The sequence below is a fragment of the Apteryx rowi genome, unplaced genomic scaffold, assembly GCF_003343035.1.
Source record: "Apteryx rowi isolate R43461 unplaced genomic scaffold, aptRow1 scaffold_22, whole genome shotgun sequence".
In the NCBI taxonomy this organism is placed as follows: domain Eukaryota; kingdom Metazoa; phylum Chordata; class Aves; order Apterygiformes; family Apterygidae; genus Apteryx; species Apteryx rowi.
The window spans coordinates 3,407,438-3,433,286 of NW_020448530.1; the positions used below are offsets into that span (position 1 = coordinate 3,407,438).

At 41.4% G+C, this 25,849-nt stretch overlaps 2 protein-coding genes across 6 annotated transcripts in view; one reads left to right on the forward strand and one right to left on the reverse strand.

Annotated features, from left to right (window-relative positions):
• Positions 1-189, reverse strand: part of LETM1 (leucine zipper and EF-hand containing transmembrane protein 1) — a 38,295-nt gene extending 38,106 nt beyond the window's left edge. For 4 of the 5 annotated variants that reach the window (XR_003253302.1, XR_003253303.1, XM_026064541.1 and 1 more), the window contains exon 1: positions 20-189. Coding sequence is in view for 2 of the 5 variants with exons in the window: in XM_026064541.1 (XP_025920326.1) it covers positions 20-98 (79 nt within the window). In the remaining 3 variants the exon portion in view is untranslated. The remainder of the gene's footprint in view (positions 1-19) is intronic. The other variant, XM_026064543.1, reaches the window with a different exon arrangement.
• Positions 190-20,031: 19,842 nt separating this feature from the next.
• Positions 20,032-25,849, forward strand: part of NSD2 (nuclear receptor binding SET domain protein 2) — an 88,878-nt gene continuing 83,060 nt past the window's right edge. The window contains exon 1 of the mRNA XM_026064536.1: positions 20,032-20,097. The gene's annotated coding sequence lies outside the window, so the exon portion shown is untranslated. The remainder of the gene's footprint in view (positions 20,098-25,849) is intronic.

The window sequence follows — 25,849 nt, forward strand, 5'->3', positions numbered from 1 at the left end:
GGCCCGGGCCGAGCCTCACCCGGCTGTGGCGCGCGGCGCAGCGGGCGCGGCAGGCGGCACACCCGCCGGCCGCAGGTCTGCAGCAGCATGGACGCCATCTTGGCGCTGCGCGGCGAGCTAGCGGCGGGCTAACGGCGGCGGCGGCGGCGGCGGCGGGCTAACGGCCGCGTCATGTCCCGTCGCCCAGGCCCCACGCTGCGATCCCCAGACACCCAGAAGCGCCGGGCCGCGGCAGCCGGCAACATTTGCATAGCGCCGCCCCGTGGAGCCGGGCACGCCGGGAATTGTAGTCCTCAGGGGCGCACGGTAAGCCGCCGCAGCCGGGCGCGCGCAGCACGCCGGGAGCTGTAGTCCTCGGTGGGATCAGTCGACGGGCTGGGGTGGCCGGGGCGCGGTGCATGCTGGGAGGTGTAGTCTTCCTGAGGCGCGGCGACCGTTTAACCGTTTCGCCTCTCCGGCAGCCCTGGTGCGCGCAGGGAGGGGCGCTGCGGGGGCAGAAACCTACCCACAAACCCTCGATTAGAGCAGCCGTTCCCGAGCTTTGGGGGCTCCAAAGGGTCCTGTGAACCGCCATGCGGGCAGATCGAGCGTGTTTACCTGAGGGCAGGGCACCAGCGGCCCGGGCTTGCAGTCTGATCATCCCCAGCAATGCTGGTGAGGGCGGCAAGCCTCTGGCAAAGGGAAGGTCAAGGAGACTGTCTGCTCTGACAAATCAGTTTTCCAGAGCGGACCATGTTATTACCCTTCATAAAACTGCGCTAAGAAATTAAGGCCAATATGGCCAACAAGTACGTCAAACGCTAAGTACCATATCAATAACAAGACCTATGTATAATAATGTTCTGTCAGTAGCAGCTGGTTACAGGCAGATTTGGGGCCAAAATCTGGCATATACGCTAGCGTTAAGTACTGTTTAGCATGGTSTGCTTTCTGCATGCGTGCATACCGCCTGCTCTTTTCACAGGACGCGACAGAAGAAACACCTTTGTTACAGAGCTTTGCAGATATTTCAGATATAAAATTGTACATAAATTATTCCATCAGCATCATATCCTTTGGTAGTACTGGTTAATAGTTTGCCCACCAGTAGCATGTTATTCTTCAAAGATCAGTCTGCTCCTGATCAGCATTATGATCTTTTATCAAATATTTAAGTGCTCAGTTAATACAGTATTAAATACTACAATTTATTTTGTGTAGCTTTTAATTGTATAGACAGATACAGGGAATAACCAGGGTCAAACTGCAAAAAACATAGTTTAATCTGAGAATAGTGATTAAAAAAAAAAGGCATATGAGATTTGGGTGACAATGAATGCCTTCCTTGCTCTAAAAAATGGGGGAAAAGCTGCTGCAAATATTTTTCAACAAGATGGCTGACACCCACTTTCAACAAGATGGCTGCCTCAAGAACAGTGCTAAAACCACAATTAAAGATACTGTGGTTTTAGACTGCTTAAATTTCACAGATATAAATAATGCCAGGCATTTCATCACCTATACACCTACCGAAGTCCCAAAGAAAATAGGTCCTATTTTTCTTTGTAAAGGGTAGCAGAATCTTCAGGTTTGACCCAAAGCATGAACGACTGAAACAGCATCTTATATAGCAGGGAAAAGCACACTTGTTTCTTAAGTCATTCTTTCACGCTTGAGAGTTGGCAAATGCAGGAAATTAATTATTAATCTTTTGAAGTTCTTTTATTTATTCAAAGAAAATCCTCAGGTTTCTCCTAAGTATGAAAAATCTAGGATAAATTTATACTACTTTTATTTTTCATTCAAAAGAGTATGTGAAGATGGGGTATTCAATTGATCAAATTCTCAATAAAATCAAGATACTACATTTTTTCACTTATGTCTTTAGATAATCATGGCTACAAAAAGAGTACTGCTTTTTAAATTTAGTGCTTATAACAATTTAATTGGAATTATTATTTGTACTTATTAGAGCTTGTTCTAAATGTTAAGCTCCCAAATGCATCACAAAATTTTTAGACAGCTCTGTTTGCTTTATAGTGCTTAAATACATAGTACATTTAAATGGTTAAAACTGTTTAAAATATGTAGTTTAACAGTGGTGCTTTATGTTAATATGACAATTAAAAAAAAAAAAAAACAGTATCTTCCCAATCTGCACATTTCTCTCACTAGGCTGAGTTTGTATCCTTCTCTTGTTATTCTTTTTTCTTTATGGTTGGCTGACAACTAAACCAAATGAAATGGGGCAACTAATGGCAGATCCTTTAACAAAGCTGTTTAATTATGTAGAGACATTATATGAAGTCTATACAACACGAATAATGTGCTGTGAAGTCATTAAACTAGTGACAGGAGATATCAGACAGCAAAGAGATGATTACAGAGGCCTCAGCACATTTAAGCATGCAAGTAACCAGACTTTGAATAGTTTCATTAATTTCAGCAGTATTCAGTATTCAATGTGCCAGACAATGTACATACACGAGCCTTTGCAGAACTGAATCAGTTATGTTTTTGTATACTCTTTTGTTCCAGGTTTGTTTATCTCTGGAAGTTACAGTTCTCTACCGTAAAAAGAAATATGCATTCTGTGAAAATTCACTAAACAGATGCACCATTCCTAAATACTAATTGATTTTGTACACTTACCTAGTATTGTGGAACAGTGCTTTAAAAAAATGTTAAGTAATAATGATTTTAAAGTACTTGTATGAATTATTGCCATATGAAAAAGCCTAGTGACTGGAGGTTATATGTAAGCCTTCCATGCAGGTCAGTTTTTGCTCTAAAGAAAAACATCTTCCAGTCTGCTCAGACCACCAGTCTAAGCGTTCACACAGAAAACACTCATCCCAGGAATAAAACGTGATACACATAGTTCCTAGGATTTGATTTTAAAAAGCCTTAGGTTGTTACAGCCATATTAGACCTGATTCTTAAAGCAACCATCTTGTTTGAAAAGTTGTCAGCCATCTTGTTGAAAATGATGTGTTTTGTAACAAGAATAGGCTGGGAATCTAAAAGGAAGAAATATAAGCCCTTCTCTTCAGCCAGATTTAGTACATCTGAGCATGATGAAAATCAATGCAGGCTTTAAACAAAATCAAAAGTATTATTTCATATTAAACATCTTTTTTTTCCCCCCTGAATGTTAAATAGAAACACAAGCAAGTTGAGAGCTGTCTAAACAATTACAAAACAAACAAGCCCCAAAAAACAGGAAATTATGATGCCTGTAATAATCYGCTGGAATATCAAAACATGTATTTCACTGATACATGAGGAAAGCCAGGTGATATGAAAAAAGAAAAAATATTTTATTTGTCTAAGATGGTTATGCACATAAGACGTATAGAAGAATATGCCTATACCTATATATTGCTTGCATAGAAATGAAAAAGGATCAGATGAACATAAAGCTCTCTTTGAGGAAGTTAGAGATCTGTCTAGACTTGAGGGGCAAATGTCAGTATGAACAGGGTGCAGAACTGTAAGGTAGCTAGCTATAAATGCACTAGTTTCTTTCAGAAAACCTCCATCTCCTATTGCAACACACTTCCAGTAGTAAATAATTCTAAAAAATTCTTCGCTGCCATTTTTCCTTGCTCCTTCCCACTTCACAACAGCCCCTAATGGGTGGTAGGCAAACACTTACAGGGAAGACAAGGAATCAGTGTGGCTAAAACTGGAGTTCCTTGTGGCCTGCCAAATACCTGCGCGGTTAGAGGGGGCATCCCTCCATTCTCACCACGGTTGTTGCCCCTTCCTCAAGCATTTCCTAGATCATTTTACTGTTGATTTTTTGGAGGATGGATAACAGGATTCTCACTCCTGACTTCAGATACAAGGATAATTGCCCTTTAACTTGTGAAAAAGGCTATGTAGCAATACCAAACCTGAGACACTTGGGCCAGAGCTGCCACATTCATTACACAAACAAGGCCTCGGTTCCCCAAATGACAGACTGAGCTGGCAGCAGAGGGCGAGGGATCGGGGAGATAAGACTCAGTGGGTGGAGGTGAAGGAGGTGGCAACACACTATGCTCTGGGCTGTAAGAAAGAGGAGGTGGGAGCATTAATGGGAGACAGGTTCGCCACTTCTCTGCTGCAGCATCATGTTTGTGTGCACAATTGTGGCTCTAAGCTATGGAGCGCTACAGGTCCGTATACAGTGTTTAAAAGTAGGATTAAGCTTTTAGTCTTTAAAATCTGTTTCCATGGCAATCCCCATGTTGTCTCTTTGAATAAAGTTAACTATATGGGATTAACCTCATCTTTATTCACCACTATCCAGCATAAGTTTGGAAAAAAATGGCATTACTCTTGCACTGTTATGACACAAAATGGAGGAAAAAGCCGATAGATTATTAGTAGTTCTTTAAAAAATACTCCCATTCATAATTACAGATTTTTGGAGCAGATGTTCACGAAACTAAAGCATGTTGCTTTGTAAATGTTAAAGCCCAAAGGTAAAAGTTCAAGTGGGAGCTGCGTTACAGACTTGCTCTCTGTGTATGACCCCGTCACAAGGTCAGTCCCCTGCCTGTAATGTGCTAAAACCAAGTGGCAGTGCCTACACATTAGCAACAGCACAGAAGCAATCTGTATTGGGTGCCTTTTCCAATAACACACGTAAAAGCTATTCAGAGATTTCCATGGCAGTAATAACATTCAGTAAACAGTCATTCCAGACCTAAGCATAATTACCTGTTCAGGTTGAAAAGCAATACTTTTAAGAGATTGCATAGATTTGATCCAGATTTGCCCTATGAAGTAACTGATTAGGCTGCCAGTAATTAAATATGATATTTAGGCAGCCAAGGAGAACACAGCTGGGAGAGTTCAAACAGATAAGGTATAAAATMTTCCAAATTGAGGACAAAGTAGCTTTTGCAGTTCACAGAAAAAAATCGTACAGATGCTAGTTTTAACCAGCAGATGGAGCTTATGTGAAACAAACAGGAGGAAAAGCTGCATAATCATTGCACAAAGCAGTCTTTTTGGGCGCCACTGTCTACGGGACTGGAGGAGGACGGGGGAAAAAGCTAGAAGGTTCTGGCCAAGGTAGGACAGAACGGAGGAGGGAGGGCAGGCAGTGTTCAGGCTAAATGCAGAGCGAGAAAGGAAGACTGTAGCTATAATGATAAACTGATTTACACCTTGAAAAATCTGGAAAAAAAAAAAAGAGCCTCTAGTGTTAAAAATGCACCTGTTAATTCCAGATGATATGAGGAAGTCTGATGCTGCAACAGTGTTAGCAATGTTGTATTTGAAATTGCCTGTCATGTCTCCAAAGTCATCGATTTGATTTTATGAATGACAGGCTTTAAAAATATGTATTTTGAGTTATTCTCTGCCTCCAGGATTTTTGGAATCTTTAATGTTTGCAAGTACCTCTCTGCCATTAGAAACACAGAAAGCCAATAATCTCATGCCATCATCTGCCTCTCAGAGTTAGGTCTTTGAAAAAACACCAAATGTTGTGTTACTGTCAATAAAAGCCTGAAATCTGCCACCTCTGCTTTCATAAACCCACCATGAAACAAGACAAGAAAAGCATGCAGCCACAAGAACACCCCCCTTACCCCCCGCCTCCTGGATTTAGTAGATCTGATCCTGCACTCATCTACCTGAAAATTCCCACTGAATCAGCCTGTATTACAGGAGTGCAGGAAAAATAGGAGGGATCCTACAAACTAAAGGGATACCATCAAGTTTGCCCTGATTAAAGAAACAGCAGCGGGTCAGCACACCATTTTAGGAGAATTTTTACCTCTCTATTCTAAAAGACAGGGAGAAAAATGGGCTACTTCCAAGGACCATTTTAGTGGCGATAACATAAGGCAACTTTCTTTAGCAGTTTGGCAAGGCTGGGGGTGCTTGCGATAAGCGCTGATTTAGAAGGGAAAAGCAGGAGGATTCTGGCCGCTCCAGCACATGCACCCAGTTGCACGACAGTGCAGCAGGCACAAAGCTACGCAGTCTCATTGTCCCCTAGCCGTCCTGGGGCTTTGTCTGCCTCTAAGGAGGGAAATGTTTCTGTTAAAAGAACAAATAAGAGAGATATTAAAGATGGATGGGTTGATTTGCTGAAGCCTGATACTTAAAATTCCTGTGCAGAATTTAGTCCTCTTGGGTCTCAGCTATTGTTACCTCTTTCTTGCCGGCTTTGCTGATGATATTATCACTCCTGGCCCATATCTCTTCCTAACAAGCAGCCCAAATGACCCTTGTTACCTGTCAGAATATGCCTTTCCGACCTTTGAATCACTCTCTCTTGTTTACCTTTTCAGGTTTAAACTTTCTACCCCACCTAATCCAGACCAAGCCTGTAACATAGATCTCACACTTTTTTATCCTGTTCTCCTTGACCTGACTAACATTCCTGTCCTCCGTGCTGCCATACAATGACCTCCCCATTCCAGCCTGCAAGCCCACAGCCCCTCCTTTATTCAAGTCAAAGAGCTGCTTTTCTCAAGAGGCCTCCCCACAGAGATAATGAAAAGCAGATTAAGAGATTTTAGAAAAGGAGTTCGTTCCTTTGGAATGGTCAGTGTGCTTTCCCTTTCTACAACTGTCTTCTATACTGTAAATTTTCTAAATTAGTGTTTGCCTGGATGTTTGTGCCTTGCATTCAGGAGGACCTAAGCTGTTGGGCCCCAGTTCTACAAATGCATATGTGTGTATCCGTCTGCTATTACTGACATTAACGGACCTAGAGTGGTAAAGGAATATGCATGGCTATGTGTTTGTAGAACCAAATCTTGGTGCTTGCCAGATAATATCATAAAGCATTAGAAAGGGCTGAAAATAAACATCTTTATTTTTGTTCTTGTAACACAGAAAGAATGGCAGCCTCCAAGGCAAGTGAAGCTGTAGCTCTATTGACAGCACTTGGTTTGGACTGATATGCAGGTATATGAGAATATTGAGGGGAAAATACCTGGTAAAATCTGATGTAAAACTATGGAAAAATAACAAAGAGCCATGAGCACAACTACATCCCAGTGGTGCTTTGCCAGTATCCTTTCTTTTTCTTATATGGTTGGATTTCAGGCATCAGAAACAGAGGACGCTTTGTCTGGGCTTTCCCATGTAATCAGCAACCTCTCTCCTGCCTGTCTTAGGCCTCCATTCACTTTATGACTATTATAGTATCCCTTAGAGACAGCCTTAGGAGGCAGTCACCCCCAAACATCCTGTTACCTTAAAGCGATTACTTACTTTCTCAGTAATGCATTACATGCTTTAATCCTAGTTATGTGATCGTATGAAGTGTGGCTAGCAAGTTATATGCTTATATGAAAACACAAAGTTGACATAAAAGAGCTTTACTGTTGGATTTAAACATTACCCAGGGGAAGTAAAGTCCCCCAAAGCAGGCACTCTTCCCTGAATGCAACTCCAGGAGGGAGCTTTGTGGGAAGCCTCAGCTGGGAGATTGCAAACACCTAGTAGTTTGTCGGCTGCACTGGACACAGCAAGAATAACTGTTGGACTACTGTAAGTAAAAAGAATCCATCCAGACTGCTTGGCAGTCAGGATGACAAGTACCACAGTCATTCCAATACAATATATATTGATCATTTTCTCTTTTCACTAATCCAACAGATACTAACAGAAAAACTCCACTCCCCTTCAGCTCAGACAACAGTGCTTTCCTGTCATGCTAACAAAACCACCTCCTCCCCTTTCCGAGGCCTCTCCTCCCAAGGAACAGACATCTAACTCTCTTGGAGCTGGAAGCCGGTTTCAGTGTGCCAGCTGGGAATCAGGGCCCTGGGCTGAATCCCAGCACCTGTGCCTAGTTTTCTTACAGAGTGTGGCCAGCTGCTCTTCCAGGTCCTTAAATGTCCTGTACACCCTATATTTTTTCATTTCTGTGGATTGCTTTGGATAAGCAATGCAAATGTGTTGTTTATATTTGGATTGTTGGGAGTACACTATCTTACATTTACCTTAACCTGTTTTGTGTTAAGGATCCTATCAGGGCACTCACAAACACAGAGCCATCCTTAAAACCAGCATTGTTAAAGGACTCTGCTAGTACCCAGAAACTCTATACTATTTTTGAGGGGAATTTGAAGGTGAGCAGGATATAACTACAGACCATTTGGGAAACTAGTAACAGAGTTTGAGAGGAAGAAGTGTTTTTGATGGCTGGTGTTTGTCAGAGAACTTTTCTGGCATTAGGCATGGTAGTAGAGAGTATAGTTGACCCTGAGGGTTCATGGGCCTAAGATAATTGCTTTGGCTCTGACTTAGTTCACAGCACGTTAGACTAGTCATTTCTATCTGTGACACCAGACTATCAACTGCAAACTTCCTGTGTTTCTTTCTTGCAGTGTGTGTGGAAATAATTATGCATCTTTTCTGAGTTTGTGTTACATACTTATTTATCCAACAGTTCTTATGCAGAGAGGCAAGGTTAGAGTTGAGAGAAGACTGTTATCACTGCTAATAGCTTGCCTCTGAAAAGCCCTGTATCATTCAAGAATCCTAGTGTAAACCGGGGCCGGACTGGGGCCTGCGTTCTGTACCGCAACAGGAGGGGATACACAGAGGTCTGGAAAATAATGAAGGTGGGAGGAAAGTGAATAGAGAATGGTTATTATCACTGCTCATAATACCACAATAATTCAATCAGTTTATCAGGGAGCATGGCTTAAAACAAACAGAAGGAAATACTTTTTCATATGAACTCATTGCCACAGGATGTTACAAAGCTCATAAGTATAAATAAATACATTCAAAAAGAAAACAGATAAATTCATCAGAGCTAGGCCTAGCAGTGTCTCAACAGATGCTTGTCTAGATACAACATCTGGTTCTGGAAGTTCCTAAACTACTGATTTCTATGGTATCACAGTATTCCACAGACACAGCAAGGGAAGAGCTTCTTTTCCTATGCCCTGTTTCTAATACTAAGCATCCATTGCTACTGTCCTTCCTGGTTTCCCCTGAAGAAAGGACATGCTGAAGCCTGCTTTGAAGTTTAGGAGCCTTCTCCATTCTGACAATAAAGAGAGGCAAAAATAAGAGAGGGTAAGTGAATACCCAAGGGCGGCTAATGAAAACTGCAGGATACAGAGTCCTAAATTGGGACCAAAAAGAAGGTGTTTGAGATGGAATGAAGGGTCATTGTAGGTGGGTTTCAGGCCACTTGACTTCAGGTGAGTCCCAGGCTACTTGATTCAGGCATGCATGGCTAGCCCCAAGCTGGGGGGCTATGAAAGTTCAGGCAGTCCCAGATCACATGGTGACAAACACAACACTGTTTCTGCCATCCTTACTGCTCCAGGAATTGCTGTCACCAACAAAAGAACAAACACATTAACAAAGATGGAGACTTTTTTTGAAAAAGTGTAACAAAAGCTAGGCCAGAAAGGGGAAGGATTTCAATCCAGTTAAATTCAAGTTAAGTAGGTAAGTAAGTCAGTAAAATCCAGTTAAGTTCAATCCAACTTACACAGAATTTTGCAGCATGAAACTCTGCCAGGGTAGGGAACTTGTATCTTCTTTGGCTTTCTTACCACAGTGGTTCCTCCTTTGAGATCTTTACAAAGTCCAACTTCTGCCATAATCCTCCTGGCAACAAGTTACAGTCTGTCTCCCTCTAGTGGGTAGTTAACCATGAAAGCAACGAGGAGACATGCATTAGAAATTTGCCTTGCACTTGCATCCCATTGTCTTCTTTCTTCAATCTGTTTCTTYTTTGTTGTGTGTGATCTCTCTCTCAAATCCATTCAGTGTTTTCTTGATACCCTCTTAACATCATGTCTGCTTTTCACAGAATCACAGAATAGTTGGGGTTGGAAGGGACCTTTGGAGGTCATCTAGTCCAAGCCCCCTGCTCAAAGCAGGGTCACCTAGAGCAGGCTGCCCAAGACTGTGTCCAGTCAGATTTTGAATATCTCCAAAGTTGGAGACTCCACAGTTTCTATGGGCAACCTGTTCCAGTGTTCAACCACCCTCAAAAAATCCAAACGTTTTTTCTTATGTTCAGATGGAATTTCCTATGTTTCAATTTGTGCCCAAATTTTTGCCCTCTTCCTCCATTCTTGTATGTTAGGAGTTGGGTCGTTTGGGTTTTCTGCTAATGTAACTAATGTAAGTGGAAGTGAAAGCAGAGCAGCTCCCCAAGAATGATATTCCAGAGATTGTTGGTCTTTGCATAGAGGCATGTGTGCAACCCCTGATACTCCAGAGACTTAGAAATCTTGGTAAAAGAAGACCCTAAAACCCAACTTAAATCGGTTCCTGAGGTTTATCATTGATTTTTCTATCAGGAGTCAGTCAAAAGAATTTTAACACTCAGGTTTTCTGATCCTTAAAATTGATTTATTTGGGTGGAAAATCTGCATTCTGCCTAGTAGTTTGTTTGCTTAACATTTGTTGTTCCATTACCAAAAAAATTAACAGCAAAATACATAAGCCAGCTGTGTTATATCTAAAGTTAGCTCTCTAACAGCAACAGTTAACCACCACAGAGTATTCCCAGAGCAGAGCTGACATTAATTGAGAAAGATAGTGCTCTCAGATATGTCAAGACAAGATGCTATAGAAATTGATTTAACCAGAGCATGCCTTTTGTCAATGGAACTGCATTTCTAGCCTTGCAGACCATATAGACTAGATGCTATTGCTGTTACTCCATTGAGATTAATGGAAATATATTAGAGATGAATCTCAAAGGTGTTTCCTTTCTCTGACTACTCTGAATTTTTGTCTGTTAAGCACATTTCAAAGAACAAGATGAACAAGCCAATATTTTCCAAATGGAAAATGACAGATCTAGTTGGGGAAGTTTTTTGTTTTGGGCTTTGATAAGAATACATTTCTCCAGAGGTAGTAGACTTCGTCTTAATCATTATCGGTTATCTTTCTGTTTAAAATTTTGAATTATCTGAATAAACCAACAGGAAAGACATTTTTCTCAGTTCCAAGTACTTTCCCAGATTGCTTGAGGCACTGACCTTCTTCTCAATTCACTGTTGTAACAGTGTTCCTCAGAAACCACTGATTAGAATCCCAGTAGAGTCTTTATTATGACAAACTTAAGTATCACAAGGAGAATCATTAAATGGAGATAAGATAGAAATTAACTGGAACAAGGTAACATCATGGATTATTTGTGCTGAGCAAATTCTGCTCCTACTAACACCTATGCAATCCATATATTTACATTATTTTGTGGAACAGAAAGCATCGTACAAAAATAATTTTGGTGTATAACGTATCAGGATTATCCACAGAATCATTTTACTTACATCAGTAAAAAATATTATAGCTTTTGTTCCCTTTATTACTGAGATGTCAACATAACTAATTTCACATTACCATAATAAAGATGAAATGAATTTCAATCCTTCTCATATATCAGTAACAACGTATTTAATTCAGTTGAGACATTTCATAAACCTGTTGAAGCTAAGAGTTGCAGATGCTGCTGAGACAAGATTGAAGGCAAGGAGAAGGTACTGCAAGAGAAATTTGCAGCCTCTGCCTCCAGAGCTTTACAAACTCGTGTTGATGTACAGGAAAGTAAGAATCCAACTTGTGCGTCAGCTTTCAAGATGAGCTTGTAGAGCTGACAGCAAGAATATGTTCCTTTGCTTCCAAATTGAGTACATTTGTTCTGGAATTTATTAAGACACTGTAAACAAAGAAACTTACAGTGCCACAGCCTGTTCTTTATTTAGGTTGGATGAGGGCTCCATTTGGAGTTAAGGAACAACTAGAACAACTGTATAGGCTAAACCAAAGGCCCACTTGTCCCTTTATCCAGTCTCTGATCACAGCCAGGAATGGGTACTTAGGGAAAAAGTATGAGAAACAGGGCAAGCTTAGAGGTTTGCTGCCATTAGCCTACTCCGCCTGCAGCAGTGAGTGTTGTATTTCATCACTGCAGATAAAGAAACATAGAAGGTAGTCTAGTGGTCTGAGCACAGAGCTGGGAGCTATGAATCGGCGTGTTTCAATCTTGGCTCCGTCACCAAGGTTACATCTGTATTGCTGCGTCCCAGCTCATGTGCATAAGTGCTTGTGGCAAACCTGTCTTCAAGCCTCCACAGTGTCAAGGCACACTGCACCCACACTCATGTACCCACATTCAAATTCACACTGTAGTTGACTAGTTCTGGTATTAGGATTTGGAGAGATTTGTGTCTGCCTAATGAGCTGYTTAACATCTGTGTTTGTTTCCTGGAGAGGTGCATAACACGCCAGTGCACTTCTTATTGGGCGTCTTTGTCTCTCCCCCATTCCTTCTGGTTCCTGTATTTTTCATCATATACGGTCTTTGTGGTCCTTGTGCTTTGTCTTAAGCTTGTCATCCCTCAGTTCTTATGCTCCAGAACAACAGGCTCTGAGCAATGTGAAAACTCCACAAATGTTTTCCCTGGACTGCTTAGTCCTAGTCAAGGTCAGTCTGTCTGGTAGTGTGGAGAGGGTGACTCTTTCAAATGTCCCAGCTGAAGCTGCTGATAAAAAGGTGATACTGTTAGACTTCCAGATTTTCAGACCTTCTAGAAAGGTAATATTTAAGGTCCCCTTAAAACTTCCCATCAAAAATTTTGGTTAAAAGCTATGCTAAAGCAGGCTACCTTGCTTCAGGAATACTCTGCAATTCCCAGCACCATGAGATCATTCCTGAGCAGATCCTTGGAAACTGAATCCATCAGCTGTAGACCCACTTCTGGGCTTACAACATCACAGTCCGTTCCTGAAGCTCTGCCTCTTCCATCTCCTCAGCTGTCTCCTCCAGCACAAGCGTTGTTCCCACCTCCTTTGGCCTCCTTAAACTATCCTTCCCAGAAACATGTCATAGAGGATTGCAAGCTCCACACTCAGGGCACTACCCTGAACATCATGAAACAGGCAGGTAGACGGGGAGTCGCTAGAATTATTGTTTCCATCCTTAACCTTAACCAACCTTACTTGCCCCATATACCCATTGGACGTGGCCCCACCTCTGCAAGTTTATTCAAGCTGGATGGATCGAAGGGCAGATTTGAGCTATTTCTCCCCAATTCCTGATCCTCCCAAATTCTCGTACCTGAGGTTAAGCAGAACCCTGGAGAGCTCCTCCTCCTTGCGGTGGCCTCCAGCTGTCAGTCTGTGCTGGGCAGGGGTGCACAGAAACTGGAGTAAGCCACATGCAAATCAAGGTTGGTGTGCATCAACCAGTGGAAAGTTGATGGGAAGTGCAGAGTCGGGAAAAAGGAAGTAAGCTAGTAGACAGGCTGCAACATACAGGCTCTGGTATATTAGATGTCAGTGGAGGGCTGTGTAAATGTATAATAAATAAAAAAAAAAAAATACAAGCACACATGCTTTGGCTATTTCCTCGGGGTAAAGTGTGTGAGTAGGAGTGCTTTTCCTTTACACTGTCCTGCGAGCATAGGTTCAATATACACATTAGCAAGTATTTAAGGGTTGTATGTATAGATGATAGAGGAATTTAGACAACATGAATAATATACACCAAATCCCATCACTCTGATCCCAAACCCAAGTCCCTTAACTTCTCAGCATTAAAATTCCACAAGCCATTAAAATAGCTGCTATATTTTGTTATTATAAGAAACAGCATTTGTCAAGTACTTTGAGTATGAAAACTGATGTTAATTGTTAGGCATTACCACCTAATGTAAAAATTACACCCCAATGTTAAGATTCACAATGATTTAATATTAACTTGTTTAATAAGATAGGTTTTAAAGAGTGATATGTTTTTCTTTTACATTTCTACTACAAGAGTTTTGTTATTACTTTGATTATTAAAATTCCTCCTGCAATAAAGGTGATTCAGTGGTTCTGCAAACCAACCTTATCTCTAGAATGTTATAATTTGACAATTTCAAGGCATTTCAACACAGACCTTTATACATATGTCATATATCGCATTGCAGATTTCATCCAATAGCAGAAAATGTACTCTGAATGCAATATCATCTTATCAGTATTCTAGCACCATAAGCTTTCTCACTGCAAGCAGGGTACTGTTCATTACAATGAAACTGAAAATGGAATAACTGAAGGATTGATTTATATGACCTTCACTCAGGAATGTTCTAATTCTGACATAATCTCTCTGACTGAAATCCTAAACATTGTATAATTTTGATTTATTACCCTTAAAAGAAGGAGCTTAGATTTAAAGATCAACAGAATACCTAGCATGAAAAAGAGTGGTGCAACAGCTCAGGAATACTGCAAGAAAATGCAGATTGATCATGTGACTCTACTCCAAACATTGTCTCAGCCAGCAAATCCAAGAACGGGGCTGAAAGCAAGTGGAAAAACATTATGCAGATATTTTCACAAATCCACTCTGTTGCTCAGAAATATCTCTTGGTTATATACATTTTTACAGCAACAATAAGAGCATCTTAATACATTAAACTATGAACCAGTCTGTTTACTAAGAGTTGCAGAAAGTGTTTAGTAAAACAATGAATTTATGGCAAAACAGGGCCAGATCCTGATTCCTGATATACTCCCCAAAAGGCTGAAAAGCTGCTTTACCAGGCAGCTCCTCCCACACCAGCGGTATAACCTATTCTGTGCTATCCTGTCCTAACATCAGCTTGTCACAGGGGTCTGGAGAAGGTTTATGTACGGTGGGAGGGAATGTTGGCCCTGTCCCTGACCGCTAGCAGGTGAAAGTTAGAAAAAGAAGCCAAAGCAATGTGCTTCATAAAAATAATAACTGATATCTTTGAAGCAAAGTAGTTAAGATTTAAACAAAGTAGAACTCCTGTTGCATTGAAAGGTGAGACAGATGGCGTTTGTTACCTAGTGGGTTTTTTGGAGAGGAAAGAGAGCAACTGAAAGAAAGCATAGATATGAACTATTGACAACGAGAAGACAAATTAGTCGATAAGTCAACATTAAAAGCCTAATGAACAGCTCTACTGTCTTACAGAATAAAAATTGATAAGTCATTTAATTTTAAGCAGACTTAGAAACAGAAATCTGCCCCCCTCCAGCCTTTTTTCCTGTCTTACAGTTCAGTGAAATGAATGCTTGCTTCCTTCCCTCCCACATGCTCAGCTCACAGTTCCCACTTAGCCACTTCCTAGTCCTGTTTTGGGCAAATCTTTATCTCTTCCTTCTCTTGCAAATCCTTCTTCTCTAGAGCACTTAACAGCCTCCTCTTTCACGAATTCCACCTTTTACTAGTGAAGCCTCATCAATCTTACTTTATCCTATCTGGAAAATTGAGGGGTTTATTTTAGAAATAATTCTTTTTATTCAGTGCATTTTGCAGCTGGTATAAATACTTCATCTAATTCTAGCAGATGGTAGTCTTCTCTAAGCGGGAACATTGTCTGCTCCAGTGTATTGCACAATGCTAGTCCAAGCATATCATTTCCACCTATGAATGGGCTTGTTCGTTATTACTCCCAAAGATCAAACATTACACAATTCCTCCAGCATTTGTCCCGTATGGACAGTCTGAGCTACAGCTACTGCAGCCACCGTGAAAACATAACAGCCTCAGAGAGATTATTCCTTCCTTCCTGAATACGTTAGAGTGGATATACCAGGAACTAAATTTGTGCCTAAGGCATAGCAGGAAGTGCCTGATTCTTTTTATGTATTTGTAGAAAGGAAAGAGAGAAGAAAGAAAGAGAGAGAGAGGACTTAAGAGGGGATCAAATTTATGACGTTTGTTCCCTTTAGCTGTATGGACACGGTTTTCAAGAGTAATAAAAGAAATTTTAATAAGACAAATTGTTTTCTACTAGGACAATATTAAGACCTGTTAGCACTGGACAAAGGAGAAAAAAAAAACAGTGCATATTACTGTTAGAATTAATTATCACCATAATTACATGGGTGCATAATGACATATATGAATACAGTACAGACAGAATTTGATTCTTTGGCCTAGAGAACTTAATGTAAAGCCCAGTTCTGCAAAAAAATCCTGGCACGCTTGAATTTCAGCATGAGTTGTTTATTGAATTCTCAGATGAATGCATTTATCAGTAGGAAAATCAAAACAGCAGAGGAAGCAATATAGTCCTAGATTTCCCAATATGAATTCATTAGTGGAGTCAATTCTGAACTCAGCTTGGCATCTTACCCACCAGACAACACTCCCTTTCCAGCAAAATGATAGATGATCGTAAAAGCTTAACAGTGTTTCGCTACACTGGTAGAGCAAATAGGGATGGGGTTGAAGAGCAGGATGGTACTTCTTCAACCAACGGCAAACCATTAAGCATGAGAGATTAGGACTAGACTTTATTATGGTGATTGTTATCATCACCCTCAACAGCAACTATAAAAAGCTCTAAGTCAAATGGCTCTGACTCACTTGCTGAAGCGTGCTAGTATCTGGGGAGGAAATCTGGGGCATGGGCTGTCACTGGTGGCTAATCCGTGCAGAACAGGTGCACAGCAGTTTGCCAGTCCCGCTTCATAGCAGGGCTGGGAGCCAGGGGATGCAGCCCATAAAAAGGATGCCCATTTGGAAAAGAGCTGGAACAAAATAAGAAAGGGCACTGCCTGTTTCGGCATGTCTTCCGAGTGGCCTCCGCTGGTGAAGTTCTGGTGACTCAGAAGAATTTGGAAGCCTTGCTTCCCTCAGGGCACATCAGTGGTGATACCATACATGTCCGTGCCCAGGAGCAACTCCTCCTGTGGTACAGCAGCAATTCTTGGGCGAAGTATTTTTGCAGCTGGTATGTTTATAATTGTAAATTTTCTGTACACTGGTGACTGTTAACATTTTGGAAAATCACTAGAATGCTCAAGTAGCAGATCAGTCTAACCTGATGAAGATCAAAGAATGTTTATCGAGCCCTTTCAGCCCAGAAGGCAGAAATATTGCAAAACTGACTTTCAAATGAATGAACAAGGAATACAGACTCTAAATCTCAACTTTGGCAGATGCTAAACCCACGATCATGTCATCTGCAGTGGCATTTGGGTGTCTGAGTAGATCGATTCAAACAGAAGGAAACCGATCTGAAAAATTCCTGCTCCTATTCAACTAGTCCAAATTGGTGGCTTCTGAATGAGAGAAAAACATGCTTTTTACGTTATAATTCTTTTCACTGATTCAGATACACCTATAAAAATTCACATATATTAGAGCTAGAGGGGACCCTCTAGTCAGACCTGCATCAGACAGAGCAAAAGACTTTTCAGAAGGGAATTTTTATCTGAAGTAGAACATACCTTTCAGTACAATATACCTGCCCGACTAAAAGATTTCCATTGATGGAGAATCCACCAAACACAATTTTATTATGATCACAAAAAAACTATTTCTGTGTGTTTATTATCAACCTGAACTGTAAAAATATTAATATTAGTAATTTTGAAATTTGAGAACAATACAAAAAAAAGATAAAGGAGGGAAACGAAGCTGCTGAAATGCCTCATTCCCATTGATTACCAATAGCTGCTAGTGTTAAATTAAGAGGTTGTTTTATTGTTTTCTGCGACCAAGCTCAGCCATACTCATTCAATAACCAATAATTTAGGTCTGTGAGTTAATAGTAATTACAATAAAAGTATTCCCCATTTCCTGGCATGCTGTGTTTATTTTAGGATGTTAACACAGCAATCCAAACACAACACATACGACTCCCTCAGGGCTTTCTGTCTCACATCCCAGGCCTTCTGTTTATTCATAAGCTTTAACAACCACAGTTATAAGAGATATAAATAGTCCGAAGCACAAGAGAATCTCTTTTCCCTGACAGAATCCTTATTTACAAGCTGTACCAACCCAAGCAGGTCAAACAGACCCTTGCTGCAGGTTAATAAGGCCCACCTGCCAATTAAACCCACCAGTGAACTCCACAGGCCTGCACAAGTCCAAAAAGCTTGGACAAGACAAGATTTTCTCCCGAGGAGCCGTGCTGAGAGGCGATACTTGTAGTTCAAGAGGGATTCATCTTATGAACTCCAAAGTGCTTGTACGCCTGGTGCATGCTCATGAAAAGAGGGAAATGCACGGCTCCTTCCTTCAGAAGACACCATTATTTAACATTTATATGTCATTATTGCTTACAGGCCACCACCGCATTGAGGGCTACTGTACTGGTGCCATGCAAACATGGAGGACTGTTAGGGCCCTGCCCTTGGGAGTTTTTAAAGGACAAGTATAGCTGCATCATAAATCAAATGTTTAAAATTATTTAAAGACTTAACATACAATTAATTTGCCCACGGTGCCATGAAAGGGAAATGGAAGAATAGGATAACCGATCATTTACTCTGGCCTGGAAATTAATTGTTACAAGCCACAGTGCATTTTTTAATTAATATTGACCACTGTCAAAGCGGAATTCTGTTCCAAGACCTCAAATGTTCAAACGTTTAGTCACAGTTAAATGTTCCCACCTGGACTGACAGCTTTTAATGTGTGCCTTACTAAACCAGCTAAGCCCAGCCCTAGCAACTGTCCCAGCGTGGGCATATCCACAGACCTTTCCAGAGACATAGTCAGTATGTTTATATTGCATTGCAAAAAGCACCCCCGAAGCGTCCTTCAGAATCGTATTTGTTGTTTGTACGGGCAGCAACGCTGTGAATTATGAGAGCATGCCTCATAATTTACTGTGCTTTTAAGATGGCATCAGGCAGATGAAGACCCTGCCAGACGGGCGGCAGTGGATTGTTGCTGGCCGGCAGAAGCTGTTGCCACCGCAGCCCCCGGGACCGCTGTCTCTGGAGCAGGGACTTGCGATCCATTCATGGAGTTACTTTACCTTTGCATGCCAGGCTGAAAACTGCAGCCGTTCCCCAGCTGAGTCACAAACAGATCATATGTCCCTGCCGCAGAGGTGGCAACAGCAATCAGAGAGGGGGTATATGGCTGGAGAGGTGGAGGGAGGGAATCGCGGATCCAATTTTAACTAGCCAGCAGAAGTCTGATGAAGTGCTTTCCTGTGTCATAAGGCACAAGTCCTTAGCAGGCCGACGGGCTGTCTGCAGCCRCCTGCAAAGAAACCACGGGGACAGGTGACAGGCAAATCGGGGCACACGTCAAAGGCCATGCAGCCATTCCTTCCTGCAAGTCTAGAGTGTCTTAGAGCAGGCCGGGGTTTTACCCGGCGGGCCATGGGGTTTACAGCTTTATTCAAACATGCAGGACTGGGGTTGCAAAGGGAGCTAAGCAAATACATTTGCCTGAGTGACTCCAAAGTAACTCAAATTTAACTGTTTCACATGTGTACATGAAACCAGGAACACACATGTACAATGTGCATCTAAGATGGCATTTAATTACACTTTGAAGATCTCTGTATGTCAGATTGCTGGAGGGAATGCTCAGCTTTGGGATCTTGGTATTGTAGGTGAGCTACATGCTGGGACTGGGATACTTTTAGGCAAATGCGAAAGTGCCTCTTCTAGCCCCTAAAAGAACTTCTGGGGTGAAAAGGAAGTTGGAGCTTAGATTCACAGGTTAGACTTAGGCTCCTGAATTCTCTGGGAGTGCCACTGTAAGTGCCTATCTCTTTCTTTGGACCTGTGTAAACAATTTATTCCTGTGTCGAAGAAGCAACAGTTGGGAGTGGTGCCAGAAGGCACTATGGCAATTGAGAGAGTGCAGATGACGGAGACCAAAGACAGAGTAGGTGAAGTCTCCTTGCAATGAGAAACAGGATGGTCAGAAATGGAAATTTGCCAGAATGATGAGAAAAGCTGATGGAGAAGGAAACTCTTGAGAATCAGAGAACTGGCAGGAGAAATAAAGAACATACAGAGAGAGAGAGAGATGGAAAGGTGAGATTGTCCTCTTTGTTAGAGTCCGGATAGCAGTCTCATTATTTTTGAAAGACAAAAAGCATATCCTAATAAATTTGGCATGCATACCAAAAGTAGCTCAAAACAGAAGAAAATAAATGCCTGTAACCTCAGTCCTTCAGCAAATGCAGCATGCCCAGTTGCTGCAGCAGTTGCAAAAGGAGAGTGCTAAAAGCCCCGTGTCCAACACGCGATGGCTTGTGTCCGTGGCAATGATGCTATTATTAGTGCAGTGGTCCTACAGCCGAGCCCCACTTCAGGGCAAGACAACATGAAGTGGGTGAATCTTCACATCAGCTGCCTCCTCCAGACCGGCCAGGCCCATCACCTCTTCTCGGGGTGAGTACGTCCTTCATGTGAATCACAGTTGAGTTCAGCTGCTGAGTAAATGCAGCTGAGAGAGTGTGACGCTTTTGTGGTGTGCGCAAACTGGATGCAGATTCGGTGCTGGAGCCAGACCCGCCGCGGCAGGACCACTCCAGCGTTTAGGGTAGAGCTGCTTGGGGAGAAAGGCGGGGAAGCTCCCGCAGGCAGCTCGGCAGCCACCCTGCCCTCCCAGCCAGGGGTCTGTGCCCCAGGCAAGGGCGTCTCCTCGTACGCCTGCACGGATTTGCAAAGTGTAAGCTCTGGCTCATTAACAATAACCGAGGCGAACAAATATAGCTTAGAGGAGCTAAGATTTCAAGCTCGAGAATGGTGTAAGAACATGGTGAAATGTGCAAGAAACACATCCTACTCCTTTCAGTTTTCACAGCAAAAGAATAAACAAAAGCAGCCCAGGTGGTGATTTAGCAGTAAGGCCTGCATTTGCAAACCTGCTCATCCTGTGCCTCAAATCCAGTTGTCTCAACCCTCATGTGCCAAGTGGATTCACAAGTACTCAGCCCCGCTGCAGAACGAGTGCAGGGCGTCTTATACAAAGTCCCCAAACAGTGCTCAAAATTAGTGGATACTTCTGAAAATGTCTGTCAATGAGCGTTCTTCTCAAGGCATACATACTGAGTAAATGGGATATGATCACAGCTACCGTTTCTCAGTACAGGAAATTGCCAGCCACCAGCATAATTAGAAACAGTTCGTATGATCAAATTAATCATTCAAAAAAGAGCAATTACTGTTAACAGAATAATGGCATGCCTTAAAGAAGAATGAAATTAACCTTTAGGACCGACATAGTTACCCTCACCATTTTGCACTGAGGCAGCAAAGATTAATATATGTGCAAAATAAAACATTGCATTAGAGTCTGCTGGAAACAGAAGTTGCATTATCTGTCTGGCCTATTCAACCCTTAACAAACTTTGTTCTTTGGCACTGGCATACAGGGGAAATATCAATGGTCTCTTCTCTGCCAAAATGAAAAAAAAAAGTCTTCAAGACTTATTTTGATACAAAGTTTACTGAATTGTGCTTATTGCTGGACAATGGTTATGTGAAGATTGAGCATAAATACCAGTAACTTAAAATGCAACCAAATTAACATTAAAACATACATAATAGCTCCTCAAAATTTGGAGTTAAACTTTAACAAGCTAAGATCTAAAAGCTCATATCAAGTAAACCCCCCAAAAATGTAATTTTGCTGTATAGTGATAACAAGTAATTCTAATTATTAATGCATTGTTTGTACTTTCTACATTACCTTTATAAATACAGTAACTTATTAAGCTGTCAATAGAGGGAAGAGTTAATGTGTTTTGGATCCTCAAGCTGTGTATTTCTACGCAGTTTAGATTTATTTTATTCTAAATGTCAGCAATTTTTAAATTAAGTCATACTGATGTCAAAGATAATTAGAGACATATAACTTCTATAGATAACTTTATCAGTGCACTGGAGTTACTTTATACTGGGCTGGAGCATGTTAGCTACTTAGACTTGGTGTACAGCTGTTTTTCATCATCCCAAAACTGGAAAACAGCAGGGATATTCTCTTCAGTTTTCCTCTCTCTCCTGGCCTCTGCCTTCCCCTGAAGATGTATCCCACTCCCTCCTGTCTTCAACATTCCTCCTGCCCTTGCTCCTTCAGTGAGGCTGCCCTTCCTTCTGCTCAGCAGAAATGATGCAAGCAGAAATAGGTATTTGGGAGAAAAGTGGTGTTTGCTCCATTATTTTCCTCACTGAAAATTATCTGCTAAACAGACTGGTGCATAAATCAGTGGGAAAAAGATTCACATTGGACTGTGTATTTTCACCAAGGGTATCATTTTTTACTCTGAATAGTAGTTAAGCTATAGACCGTAGTTTCAGTTAAGATGTCTCCCATTATGAGGCTCTCCATAGAGCTCTCAGTTAAGAAGTCTCAAAAATTCACTTAGTACTATACTTTAAGGATGAATATACTACATTTAATATAAAGTATATTGAAATACTCATTTAATACTCTGTTCTGTCTTAATTCTGCATCAGCAACTTGCTTTCTCCTTATTAAGCAGAATGCAATAAGTTGCATAGCCAAAGATATAAACGCATACATGCCAATGTGGATTTTTCTTAGCAGTCATGATGGCGCATGGACAGAACACGCTGGAGGATCAGGGGCTCTGTCTAGCGATACCTAACATAGGTCCAGACAGGGTTCAGGCAGGTTGGAAACCGCCATTACTCCCTGTAATTCCCTGTAAAGAAGGAAAAACATGGACTGATGGCTGAAGTCAATGCTCAGGTGATGGGTTGCCAGCTGACAATGTGAAAGGAAGAGAGTGGTAATGACGATATAAGTGACAACATTGGGGAGATATTTCTGTGTCAGTGCTACAACAGAACAGGACAATGGGCAGTATTAACTTTCCCAGTGAACTCACATTTTGAAGTAAAACTACAATGTCTTCAGTGTTTAGCCTTAGGAGCGGAGAAACTGTAGGTCAGTGAAACAAGAAAAATCTACATTTGTGGATTTTGTATGGCCTGGTAAGCCCTTTATCTCATTAAACACCTGTAGTACAATAAACACTATGGATAGGCTTTACTCTGTAATTTGGAATGATCTGATTAACTCATCAGTTGCACTCACATAACTTCAATTTACTCTACCAGTTGTTATGTTTACATTGCCACCAAGATGATCTGCATTCAGGAAAATATTTACTAAACAGATGATTCTATCAGCTCCTGAAACAGAAAAATAGGGACACAAAAAGGAATTCAAAATGCCTAGGATCTGTACAGGAGAAAAACGTAATTAAACATGAAACTTCTGCCACAAAGATCTCCAATCAGATTAAATGCGCTTGCTAACTGTACCTGCATTACAAGTGGTCTTTGCCAGCAAAAAGGCCTAGGGATCAGCCGCCGTTGCGATTTCAAGCTTAAGCACAGGGCCTGCTGCTCTGCATTATCCCTGGCAGCAAGAGATACCCCAGAATGTGCCCCTACCCCTTGTCAGCAGAGCTGACCAAGCTCTCGGGGGAGAGATTTTTGCGCTGTTGTATGGAGTGGTGCCACGCACACACAATTTGTTCTGAGCTCTGCCTAAGGCAGTGAAACGATACCAACTGCAACACAGGCCTTGGCCTTCCAGGCACTGTCTTTCCCTATGGTAACAACAAATAAATCTTCTTTCAACTTCAGAATTCCAGCATATCCTAATGTATGCCTAAGGCCAGAAACACTAACAATCATTATTACTGAATAAATAGTGTAAATCATGTTGGAAAAGTGTTTGGGTTGTAAATTATCTTTTGGCCTAGTAACTAATTGATAATCTCTAAAATATTTAAATGTTTCCACAACAATATGCAATTACTACATTTATTTAAATTCCTTTATTGAAGTGAACAGAGGGATATTGATCTTGAGTCTATTTGTTAATACAGTATGTCCATAAAAGTTGAAAGAGCAATAAAATCTTAGATACCAACTGATACAGTAGTCATTAATAAATGAATGCTATTATCTACGCTAGTTATAGATCATTTGGCTTCAGTGATCTGTTCTGCCATCTGAAAAACACCAAAGTTAAAATATATTGGCTAATTCAAAATCGTAAGAATAAAACCACCAAGAGCTTCAATCTGAAAATTACAGGAGTTTGTAATTATTAGATTATGGGACATTTACTTCAATTATTTCAAAGCCATCCCTCAAAAATAATGCAGTGTGCATCTTATGTGACTGTCAGCACAACTTCCTTCTCCGCTGCATGTGCAGTCGTTTACACCTGTGCAATGTAGGTTAAAATTTCTCTGAACTCAGTTTTCAAAAGTGTAAAATAACTGTATCTTGTGAAGAATCAACCTCTGTGTATTGCAGGAGAAGAAATGCAAAGATTTTGTGCTCAAGAAAATAGATTGTTTTTGATATAAAAAGCTGCATGTACAATTTCTATTTGAACAGGTCATTATGTTCTAGAAATGTTAACCAATGTCTACGACAGTATAAACTGGCACTATTCCAGTTAAAGCTGTTACCTTTCCAGCATAAGTTTTGCTGTACATTTGCATGGTGAGTCTATCAGGATGTAATTACATGGTTGCAAATCTTAGTAGTGTAGACAAGGCCAATGATCGATATGAATAGAAAAGAGTAAGGAAGATTTGTTGTTACCTTGACCATGATAGCAAAATCCTTCCACTTAAATCTTAAACAACTGACAGGGAAGACAAACATGAGAACTGCATTATCTGGAAGATCTTATGCATTAGTAATAAGTGCAGAATAAAAATGTGACTCTTTTTTAAAAATTGCACATGGAGATGGATTTATATTATTATGCCTGAGCACAGAATTTGTTCCCAAGAGTGAGTAGATAATGCATTTGTAGCATACCAGTTATTGATAACTAACCTGGTTTCTTAAGTATATTTCTGTGGGAAACAGCATGCACCTCTGCATGTCATGCTTGGTGCTTTTATATGTTCGTGTTACTGTTCAACTATGGAAGAAAAGCGCATCTATATATACCATTATGTAGGAAGCAACACAGTAGATTCACATATTTGCACTTCTGTTTTTATTGATACTCTGCCTGTAATTATTTTTAATTCAAAAACATATTTTCTTCTGAAAATACATATAGCTGAACATTAGAAAAATTTGGAAAATATAAAGTTGTCATGATGCTTAACTTAAATGAGCCATTTTAAATGTAATGATGTTTTGTTTACCCGTTTCTTTAATGCTATAAATGCTGGCATTCCAAAACTAAATCTCACATGTGTCTAATACCTTAAGGATAGTGTATTTTTAACAGAAAAGCTATAAAACAAGTTATTAAGGTACCTTCATCGCTATGGACAGATTTCCTTTAGCCACTTTGAGATTAAAGTTTTAATCAGCTCACGATTAAATTTTTCATTACTAAGTAATTAGCACTTAAATGGAAACTGTTTAATTGTTCAGTGCCATTCTCAGAAAGATGCACCTACCATTAGACACCTATGTAAAAACACCCACAAGCATTAACATACAGAAGTTTAGGATTACGCAAAAATAATCCGAGCCCTGCTGTAACAGATGGCGGAGTTTCACCGTTATCCAGAAAGCCCGATGCCGGTACGTTCTCCTCCTCCATTTCGTTCAGTCTGACTTTCACAGGGCTGTTGCTGGGCCTTTCCCCACCATATAACACGGTGTCCGTAGCGTTAAGGAACTATATTCCCGGCATTACGCAGAAACCGCGGCTCCTCGGTGCTCTGAAAATCCCTGTTCAAAGCACCGAAGGCTTGAAAACGTTGGCCGTTACCTGCTGCATGCTGCCACGCGTGGCAATTCTTCAAAATATTTGTTCTCGTTGTAACGTGACAGATTATTTTAACGATTTGGCCGAAAAAACAGCCGTGCTTTCAACTGGCAGTTTTCAAGCGCGCGTACTTGGCGTTTTGATGGAAGGGATAATAAAGACGCCCAACTAGACAAGCGAGGAGGCCCTGCTTCCCCAAGAGGCCGCGGCCGCCCGCAGAACTCGCCGCCGGGGGCCTACAAGCGTCCGAGGGCCTGAAGCTCGCGCGCGGCCGCGGGCACAGCGGGAACACGGGGCGCAAATCGGGATTTTTAAACACGCACGTGCGGGCGCCTCGAGGCCGGAGGGCGCGGAGGGCGCGTCGAGCCGGCGGCCAGGCCCGGAGCCCGGAGCCCGGGCGGGGACGGCGCG